The sequence below is a fragment of the Blennius ocellaris genome (assembly GCF_963422515.1).
Source record: "Blennius ocellaris genome assembly, chromosome: 17".
NCBI classification, from domain to species: domain Eukaryota; kingdom Metazoa; phylum Chordata; class Actinopteri; order Blenniiformes; family Blenniidae; genus Blennius; species Blennius ocellaris.
Window position 1 is genome coordinate 13049620 of NC_137666.1, and position 10482 is coordinate 13060101.

The window sequence follows — 10482 nt, forward strand, 5'->3', positions numbered from 1 at the left end:
AGAGAGAGAGAGAGAGAGAGAGAGAGAGAGAGAGAGAGAGAGAGAGAGAGAGAGAGAGAGAGAGAGAGAGAGAGAGAGAGAGAGAGAGAGAATAACCTCACTGCATCTGCAGTGGACACCAAAATAGCTGAGACCAGAACAGCTTGTTTTGTTCATCTACCTTAAATAATATTTGTGTGAGCTCAGTTTGGCGCCTCCAGGAGTGACTGCAGAGAACCTGTTGTTGATTCCACCACAGTGACACAGACCCTCACCGAAAAACGCCAACAAAGAAAGCAGGATCAGGGCTATAAATAACTCCACGGCAGCACTGCAATATCAGTGGGTGGATTAGACTGAGGCGTCACTTCCTATTTATGAACCGAATGCAGTAAAACCTCATCATCCTCTGTGATTCACACTTAAAAATGTATTCTTTTTAAAAAATTGTATCTGCATTTTCAGGATTTGATTGTGAAAGGTCAACTCAGACTGATTTATCGTGCATTTGCGCGAGGTGTGAATGATTCATGCATTCGTGCTCCTGGGAGTAACACTACGGATTTGTATCTCCAGACTGCAGAGAAGCTGCGAGGGTCTTGCCAAGCAAGGTAACGTCAGAGAGAGGAGGGAGACTCAGCATCACCACACTGACAGAAAACATCTTCCTCCTGTCCCTCGGTGCTCTGCTGCCACCTACACGTCAAAGGCTGACATTTCACTCAAGATTCAGTACCATCAGTCACTAATATAGGTGTTACTACTTCTTTTGAAGCCTTTCATGAGGATATTTAGTGAAACTCACTACTTATCCTTTCATATTGTAGAAGCATTTATTGTTGTTGTTTTTTGTTCGATCAACACGGTTCTGATTAAACATCCCTTCCAGAGTGTGTGAAACAAATTTTTTTATTTCTGCAGATGCAAAAATAACCTGTTCATCCGAATTGCTCTGGAATACAAAGTCCAGAGGCCAGAAAGGAGTTTTCCCACATGAGAAATAACACTAAAGTCTGAATTCAACAACTTTATTCAAGAAATGACATCAGAGAAAAATCTTGCCAAAACTGTTACAAGCAACCCAGAAATCAAGAAAATAGTAAGATCAACGCATCAATCCATAAAATAACTATCATATAATGTAAAGCAAATGAAAACCAATCAATAAAATCGAACCATATTCTCTTGTGGCCACTGCACAGACTTTAAACACAAACACTGTCAGTCTTGTTTGTTCTTTTGATTATTTTTCGAGAAAATGGCCACTTGCTCCGTTTTGTGTGACCTTGTAGAAGCAAGCGAAACATTGAAAGTGTCTGAAAAGGAAGGGCGGAAGCCTTTCTGTAACTCCCTGCGGGCAAACACACACCGACATGGCACAATGTTACAGCAGGGTCAAATTAACCTTAAATGTCAAGAAAATTGCTTTTTTCCCCCCCTCTTCTTTCTTTTTCTATCTTAACTATAAAATAGGAGGTTCCGGCCAAGTCGAAGGACGTTAATGATGAAGTCCCATTAAAGCCGGCCAAGTCCTCTTTTGACCAAAAACGTCTTAATCTAGATTTAAAAAACAAGGTGTTCAGCGAAGAAGTTGACTTGGAGCAAATTGTCAGATTTGTGAGATTTCACTCCTTTCACTTGAGGTGGATACAAACTTTGCAAGAACAGAGACATTTGGTTTGTTATTAAGCCGGAAAGAACGAGACAATAGTTAAGTCTTGACAGGATATCTACAAGATTCCTGCTCATTTCTCCTCAGCAGCTGATAAACCTGCAATCAGAAGCACGTTCTTCCGTGAGGTTCTGCCCTGACTCAATGTCGATAACAAGACGGGAGCGAAACATCGCTGTTCTCACAGAGTATGCACAGACCGTCACTGCCTGAGAGTTCCAGTTTCCGTCCCTCAGCGTCACCACTCTCCCCTCACTTGCCTCCATCACACATCCCGTCATACTCCCGCCCCGGAGGCAGCCAGGGGACGTCTTCTTCATGAGTCAGACGCGCCCCGTCACCGTCACGCCGACGACAAACGGCCGAAAGCTAAAAGCTCGTGACGGGTCGCCGAAGTGACGCGATGCTGTTCGCGGGGTTTTGGACGTCACTCCCCAACACCGGGTGTACCGTCGCATGCGATCAAGAAATGTTAAGATAAATGTAAATAAACGCGCACCGGGTAAAGATGTAAAGAAAACAACTGTCACTGTCCAACACAACATAAATACTTAAATATGACATCAATCTGGTGCGGCTCCTCGCGGTTTCCTTTGGATGAGTTTCCCCTCCAAACACAATATCGATTCAAACTACAAGCTAAGAGAAACTAAGTGATACGGAAGTGACGGCGACGGCGTCTTGACTGCGTCTGCGGCGAAACCAGTGACAAATACATCGAGGTTAAGTTCAAAACACAGAAGCACAAACGCCACGAAAGCAACATGGAGGTGGCGGCGGCCGGCGGTCACCCGTGCCCGTCGACGGACTGCGCCCACTTATCTGGATGAAACCAAACGAGCAGCTGATGTGACTGACTGATTTATTACTCATGCATGAAAGTGTACCACATGCTCTGTGAAGCCAGGATGGAAACTCTGTGACTGCGAGCGTTATCGTCCCTTTAACAGCGTCCCCCAGATGGTTTTTTAAAATTATTTTTAGGGGGGGTGAGGCTCTGTGACGCATAAATCGAGGAGTGTTTGGGGGAGGGGAAGCCTATTCGGCAACAACGGACCCGACGCGCCAACCAGCTAATCAGCAGGCGTGAAGTCACAGGGGGAGGAGCTGTGGAGGAGTGAAGTCAAAACTTCTAGCGATCGCAAAGTCTGCGGGTCGTGGGTGTTGCGGCGCAGAGTCGAGGGGGAGTGAAGGAGAGGGAGGGGAGGACGGCGGGCGAGCCAAATCCCGAAGAACCAGGGGGATCCGCCGTCCGGAGCGGGTGGGCGGGGGCCTCACGAGTTGTCCGAGGGGACATGCTCCTCGAAGCCCTCGCTCTCCCTCACCAGCGCCCTCTCCAGGATGACGCGGCCCTCCTTGTACCGCTGACTGTCCTCGGTGGCAAACTCATAGATCCAGCCCAGCTTGCTGTTGCAGTTCTTGCAGCTGACGTCTCGCACCATGTGCCGGCCGGTGAGCATCACTCTGTCCTGCACCTCGCTGTACTGCAGGTTCACCACCTGCGGGGACGAAGCGCCACACACTTCTTCAATCACTGGGCAAACACAGCACGGAGCTGGAGTGGGAAGAAAAAAACCCCCAAAAAGCCCTCAACTGTACCTTGTTGAAGAGGAACGCTCTGCCCGTGGCGCCGGTGAAGCGAGTGGAGATGAGCTCAGACCGATTAGTCAGGATGGTGTCACAGTTGGCGCAGGAGAAGAGGCGTGTCCCGCCAATATGGTCCAAGAAGATACGTCCCATCCTCTGATCTGTGGCTGAACCAAGGCAAAGAATAAAAAATAAAACAGCAAAAAAACAAAGCTATTTATAGTTGGCAGGTCTCAAAATGAGGGATGTTATTGTCAGAGAGGTTTTAGTCAACAAGTTCAGAGAGGATCCATCTGTTATAAATCCAAATTACATAAATTTGCAACACACACAAATGACCAAAGGGAGATTGAAGTGCAGTAAAACTGTATGTTTGTATCCACTGTGCATTCGTGCTCGGCCGTCAGGTGGTCAACAGCATCAAACTATGTTGACAATCGATCACTTTTGTTCTTCTTTACTTCTGTTTTCAATCAAGGATGAATATATTTCTGCTTCTTTTCAGTAAACATTCAATTGTTTTGTTCTGCTGCATAACATGCACAACATACAATGCTGTCGAGTCAAGTGATCGATTGTTGAGTAATATGATCAACCACATGTTGATCATATTACTCAACATTATTGTACGTTTAACTAAAACCTGCAGCCCTAATATTACATTATCTTTAGTATTATTCCTTTAAATAGTTGCATGTGTACACATGCAAGATCTTATAATGCCACATATCCAACATATAATCCCAGCAGGTAAACATGCTACAGGATCCTGCGGTCTGTGCGGGCTAAAAAGTAGAAATAGAAAAGATGTGATCAGACAACATCAGAAAACCTGTGTTCAACTCTCCGGGATTTGTTTTTAAACAACCTCTGCAAGTTCATCCAGAAACTGCACGCTGGGAAGAAATTACGTTTCTTTGAAGACACAGACTGTCACAACAAATAAGATATTTAAAAAAATAAACTATTCACAACACATTGTTGAAGGGATCCTCACACCAGACTAAACACTTTGCAGTGTCTCTCATTCTTTTAGTGGAGTAACAATGCCAATTGAATCTGGTCAAAACTTTGCGCATATTAAATATCAATGCATAGTGTTTTATAACAAAAAGTCGATACTGTGCGTTTTAATATCGAATTATTTTAATTTTTTTGTCGTGTTTCAGTAGTTGTGTGTGTTATTTCTCATCTTTGAGCAGCAATACGTATTCCTTCCTGCTCGTTGTGACTAATGTTGACCGCAGAGGGCAGCTGGCTCCAAACCAGTGCTTGTACGGGAAATACTTCAATAGCCATTTGTCGACGTTTGTCCGACTCACACAAAGAAACACGTTACTCGCCTCCCGCAGAGGTTATATTCGATTTAACCGACTTCCTTTGTATACATTCCGAGTGAAAGAAGCTAACGTCAGCTAGCCCCGCTGTGCTAACAGAACAAAACAACAAAACGCATTTCTGCTCATTTCTTCGTGACGGTTGTTTACCTGTTAGGTTTCGTTAACGCAGCACAGGAGGACTCGACGGAGGCCGGCGTCCCTTGTTTTCTGGGTTTTATTTCAGGCGGTGATGTGTTGTTTTGTGTCGTCGTGGCTTTGTTTTTCTTTTTCAGCTGTTCCTGCGCGAGCGGCTCGAGACACTGTCAACATCCGGCCGTGACGCTCTGCTGCTGCTGCAGTGACTCCAGGTTCCGCCAGGGGGCGGCAGAGCGGCGCGCTGCACGCACACATACACGCATTGAATTTTCTTGTGTTCAAAAAATAACCTTAATGGCAATGTCATATACTTTTTCCTTTTCAAAACCTGCACTGAAGTCAAAAACCTCACTATTGTCAAGAAACACTTAAAAGATGTAAATTGTTTACCATTTATAAAAATGCTGCAATTTCACAATCACATAATACTAAAGTATCATCAAAAATGAAGAAAAACAGACCAAAACTCTGAACCATCATTTATTTTGTTGCATAAAGATGCAAAAGGGTCCCATGACTGTGTTGAAATTCAATCTATAAGGAATGTGTTGACGCACAATTACACTGCACAGCAATCCTTTTCACTAGACACACTTCACAATGGGCTATTATGTTACATGCATTGACACGGCCATAGCAGCAAACACACCTGCACAACTGTTCTGTGGGACGGCGCACGCGAATCCAGTAAGAAAATGACCTCTTTTAAAAAGTAAATGGCAAAGAAAAAAACGTTTTGAACGGGAGAAATTTATTTCGTTTCTTTTTTTTCCTCCAAGCTTTGTGTGAAATGGATGTGAGCGACAGGAGATCGGTGCTGCAGAGAGCGCTCAACGTGCAGAACCAGAAGGAGAGCCGAGATCTGCAGCAGAGACTCAACATGCTGGACAAACAGTACAGGTACGCTCGCAAACTGCTCCAGCAGAGGAGGGCCTCGCTGACCAGCGAGGGCAGACGGGTGGTGATGGTGAAACTCTGTGAACCCAAAGCCACGGTCAACATCGCCATGAGAGACATTCGGGAGTACGGGAGCGCTGAGGGAACCGCCGGCCGGGAGGCGCACACGTCGGACGGAGGGAGAGGGAGGCTGCAGGCCGGAGACTCCGAGGAGGAGCCGGGTCGCTCCATATCGGCTCCGCCAGCCTCGACCAAACCCTCCTGCTCGGTGAGACGCAGAGGCAAAGTCCGGAGCAGCGTGTCCTTCATGCAGATGAAAAACATTGCGACCATTGACAAGATAACGGAGAAGGAGCTGGCCAGACAGCGGCAGCGAGCTCGAGAGGAGTCGGAGAGGCTGAAGCAGCGTCAGAGGGAAGTTTTACACAACAGAGTGACGTCGTTCATCCAGGATCTGAAGGAAAAAGGCAACATGGAGATCATGGGAGAGCCTCCGTAGAGGGCGAAGCTCTCTCTTTTTTTCTTCAATCAATACCTCAACACTGAAAAGTTAGACTGACGATGTTTCATCACAACACAACAAATATGTACGCTGATCGACCAGAACATTATGACCACTGAAGCTCCTGCAGTCTGAGGAGTAAAAGGAAGACCTACACAACATCCAGTCATAATGTTATGGCTCGTCAGTGTGTAACAACATAATATCAGATTACAAAAATGATGTGCGCTTTTTGCACGAGAGGGAAGAAATCAAACAATAAAGCCGGTTTTCTTCATTGTGGTCAAAGCTTTGTGCACAGGAGTCTCCAGAAGTAAACTGCAGTTTGTGGTCCAGGGGGCGGAGTCAGGAAGCGTCTCATCTGCAAAACGCACACACACATGCACACTTCATTACAGAGGAAGAGGATAAAAAAAAACTAAAAAAAACCAGGATAAATTATTTCTTTACTTAAAATCGATTGTCGACTGACAGAACTGTGCTTGCTTGGCAGAGCACAACCATAGTCTCAAATTGATTTTGCCTTCTGACTAAGACCCTGGTTAATACAGTTTATTAAACCTTGAAAATGGCACAGTGCCCTGGTATGTAAAACAGATAACTCCTTTTGTTTGTTTTATTTTAATCAAAGCCTGAAGGTAACTGAATTAACGCAAAGAAAATAATCCTTCAACGGAAACTTTTCCTGCGATTGTAAACTTGACTAAAAACCTTCAAAGGAGACACTGTGATTTTCGGACACCTAATGGGGCCGTATGTGGCCCGGGAACTAAAATGATTGAGTGCCTGTTTTAATGGGGGAAGCCAGAAGAAGAATCAGTATCACAATATTGAACTATTTTATATCTTAAGATAGAAAAACAGCTGAAATTGTCTTCAGCTTGTTTCCACAGTCCTGGAAAAGGCACACTTATGAAATGGTTTGTTGGTTTGGACAACAGGTGAAAGAGAAAAGTTCCCTTGAGTCCATTTATAACAACTGACTGAAAAGATATGAACCAAGACCAAACCGAACAGTGCAGTAGGATTCATGTGGTGGGATTTCTCAGTGAAGTTGTGCTTAAATTGCCTACAAGAATCGAGGTTAATAGTTAGTTTCACATTATATTTATGTCATTTCGTTTTTTTCTGAACTTGTAAAGTCCTTCACTTCCCACATACAGTCGGATTTGTCGGGCATTGATCAAAACTACATCGGAGTTTGTCGAACTTCTCAGAAAAAGCTCTGTGGACGACGCTTGAAATCTCACCGTGAGATTGAAAGTGGACTCTTGTGGGCAGACACCTGGTGTGGTCGGTGTATTCCAGCACGCAGAGCACAGCCTGCTTCTCCCCTGGCACCGTGAACATCAACACCAACCTCGAACACAACATGTTGCTCTCCATCACTTCAACGCTCGTGTGTTGCTCCTGCAAAGAACAAACACGCGATATTGTTTAGTGTTGAACGTGTCAATCCCTGAGGATGATGAAAGGATGATGAAAGGAAATGATTTGCCACTTATGTAGGATCAAATACACAGTTCAACAGTTGTAAACATTGTTCATTTGTTTATTTATTGTAATTATTGGTTTGGAAAAACAATGCTGAACTTAAAAATATGTAAAATATCCTCTGGTTTTAAATAAACACTATGTATTAGTTGCACATTAAAACTAATTAGATGCAGATCTAAGATGATCGGTCTCAAGCAATGAAACATGCAGGTGAATCTAAATGTGTTCTTGAAAAGTTAATGGAAATCAGCTAAAAATGTCAAATGTATTTTTTCGTAGTGAAAGTGAAGGCCTAAGGTGAAAGAAGTAAGTGAAACATCTTCAATCTGATATTTCAAGATACTGTAATTTTGATTTTAGTGACATAAAGCCAAATTATTACAAAATTGAAACAATAAAATGCCTGAAATATCTGATTGCAAATAGTTTTTGGATAAAACTAAAATATATGGAAAGTTTACATTTATGGAATTAAATTACCTTTTTTTTCTACCTTTAACAATGTCTAAATTCTGTTTACTGTTGAAATATGCAAATTAAAATGAACTTTCCAAACTTCAAAATGAAAAAAACGTTTAGAGGCCAGCATGCTTTGCGTAGTTATGGTGTAACTTGTAGTCCATTGTTCCATTATGGATACAAATCTTTATTGCGTTTTGTTTTTATTGAAATCTTTTGCCAGAATGTTTCTTAAAAGAGGATTAAATGGATTTAAATACATAAAAAAGTGCGTTGTTGCCTTATTCAATTTCCCCCTTGGTAAACGACTGCCAACTGTAGTTCCCGTCATGAATAAAAAGCTACTTTCAGGTGGAACGCCGTGACGCGTGGCCGACCTTGACAAGCTTCAGCTGCTGCTTGCGGCCGGCGAAGGCGTTGAGATGGCGACTGAGGGCGTCCAGAAAGCCCCGGAGGTCGGTCTGCAGGCTGCTCTGCTCGGCCAGGCTGTTCAGAGGGATGAACGGGGGGATGTTGTGCTGGTTGATCCTCACTGCCGGTTTCAGGTCGAGCTCCAGGCTGTAGGTGTCCAAGCAGACGCCCTCGTAGGCCGTCGGCAGAGATAAACACGCTCCCCGGCCTCGCTTGGTCTTCACAATGTCGTACCCACCTGGTTGGAAGCCGACGTGGAGAACAATGAGATCGACTGCTCAACCTGTGACAAGACGGGAAATTGAAGAGGAAGGCTGCCGATACCGATGAGGTGATGAGCATGTCGAAGGTCTCTCAGCTGTATGTGTTTGCCCATCAGCCGCAGAAGATCAGAGTTTTCCGACCCCACCTCCATGGCCTCCTCCTCTTCAACGTCCCGCTGTTCGTCCAGAGACGACCGCAGCTTGTGAAGACTCTGAGAGGACGAGGAGAACAATGTGGAAATCTGCCGAGGGGTTTGGGATCTTCTTACACCTTGTCATTATGACTTATGATAGAACGAGAAATAAGCTGTGTGGCACACATACTTTGAAAGGTTAGGCTCTGCTTGACTTTCTTATTTACTTTTTTCCCATGATGCTTCAGGAGAACAGCACAGTGACAGAATATTTAGCATCGTGAACAAGTTTTGCGCCATAATTCAATTCAAAATGTAAAACGTTCACATGCTTGATTTAATAGACAAAAACGACAGTTATTTTCAGCCTTTTTTCGTTTTTTATCCTTTTAACTTGTATGTCCAAGAGATTAAAAATACAGTATTTCAACACCAGAACCATTTTTCTCCTCGTCTTTGTCATCATTCTGTATTTTTCATTGTTTTCTGCTTGTTGTGTTCAGATTAGGCTTAAGCATGCAGATTACATGAATAACACCTATAAATAAAAATCATAGTCTGGGTTGTTTAGATGAATGTCGAGGTCACTATGAAAGCGTTTTCCTTGCCCATTCGGAAATCCAGTAATTTAGCTGTTGTTTGATAGTCTACATTATTAAAAAAGAAAAGAAATAAAATCAAGAATCTTTGAATTTGAGCAGCGAAGTATGACACAAGTCTGATCCCAAAATACATTGTATGTAATTATGAAGGTTCTATTGTGAGCTCAGTTGGGCATCTGCAACTTCTATGAAGAAAATATTTGCATGGCTCTTTGGCTGGTTTTGTCCCTCACACCTGGCAACCCTGGTAACTCTACATAACAGCTAAAAACTGACACTGGGAACCTTGCAGATTAAACCAGCTTCATCCCACATTAAGGATGTGCATCTCTGTAAACATTTAATCCAGCTTGGTACCTTGAGGATGTGTATCTCTGTAAACATTGAATCCAGCCTGGTACCTTGAGGATGTGCATCTCTGTAAACATTTAATCCAGTTTGGTACCTTGAGGATGTCTATAACTGTAAACATTTAATCCAACTTGGTACCTTGAGGATGTGCATCTCTGTAAACATTTAATCCAGTTTGGTACCTTGAGGATGTGTATCTCTGCCTTCAGCTGGTCTCTTTGCAGCATCAGCGCCTCCACTTTAGCCTTTAGCTCCTTCACGCGGTAATGCTGCTGCGGCTGGTTCCTGCGGCTCCTCGTCTGCACCTCCAGCTGACTCAGGTGGCTCAAAACATCTGCGGATAAACGACGCGCACACACACTCCTTACCTTTCGGACGATACAAGACGAACCTGTCAACAACATGCTAACGACGAGCATCGCTAAGCTAACGCGGCGTCGCTTCCAAACCGGTTAGCCTGCGCGTGGCTAAGTCAGTTGGCCCCGCGCGCTCGGATTCACCTCTTTTAGACGCTCCCTCCATGCTTCACGGGTGGTTTTGCGCTATCACGCGGATTGCTCGGATGAGACAGGGAAAAAAAACAAAACAAAACCCCACGGTCAGTGTTTTGAATTTGGCGGCTGCTGCGGCTGAACAGCGACACCACCGCCCAC

The 10482-nt window shown here is 44.2% G+C and overlaps 2 protein-coding genes across 2 annotated transcripts; both read right to left on the bottom strand.

The window, feature by feature from the left end:
* Positions 1–997: 997 nt before the first annotated feature.
* LOC308142832 (protein yippee-like 5) lies at positions 998–4861 on the bottom strand. The gene is made up of 3 exons (XM_080513420.1): positions 4726–4861; positions 3251–3405; positions 998–3150 (listed from the first exon to the last, which is right to left on the bottom strand). Exons 2-3 carry the CDS (start codon positions 3389–3391, stop codon positions 2926–2928), a joined length of 366 nt encoding a protein of 121 aa, XP_080369546.1. The 5' UTR covers positions 3392–3405; positions 4726–4861; the 3' UTR covers positions 998–2925.
* Positions 4862–6320: 1459 nt separating this feature from the next.
* cenpo (centromere protein O) lies at positions 6321–10470 on the bottom strand. Its single transcript, XM_080512532.1, has 6 exons — positions 10330–10470; positions 10012–10163; positions 8804–8954; positions 8446–8717; positions 7363–7522; positions 6321–6473 (listed from the first exon to the last, which is right to left on the bottom strand). Exons 1-6 carry the CDS (start codon positions 10349–10351, stop codon positions 6364–6366), a joined length of 867 nt encoding a protein of 288 aa, XP_080368658.1. The 5' UTR covers positions 10352–10470; the 3' UTR covers positions 6321–6363.
* Positions 10471–10482: the final 12 nt, after the last annotated feature.

Bases quoted from the DNA above. Each gene is read 5' to 3' on its own strand.
- cenpo (XM_080512532.1), bottom strand. From the start codon at position 10,351: ATGGAGGGAGCGTCTAAAAGAG. The intron at 8,955-10,011 runs GTACCAAACTGG...TCGTCCTCTCAG, and splicing joins CAGAGATACACATCCTCAAG to AGTCTTCACAAGCTGCGGTC. The intron at 6,474-7,362 runs GTGAGATTTCAA...TGCGTTTTGCAG, and splicing joins AGTCCACTTTCAATCTCACG to ATGAGACGCTTCCTGACTCC.
- LOC308142832 (XM_080513420.1), bottom strand. From the start codon at position 3,391: ATGGGACGTATCTTCTTGGACCATATTGGCGGGACACGCCTCTTCTCC. The intron at 3,151-3,250 runs GTACAGTTGAGG...TCGTCCCCGCAG, and splicing joins GAGCGTTCCTCTTCAACAAG to GTGGTGAACCTGCAGTACAG.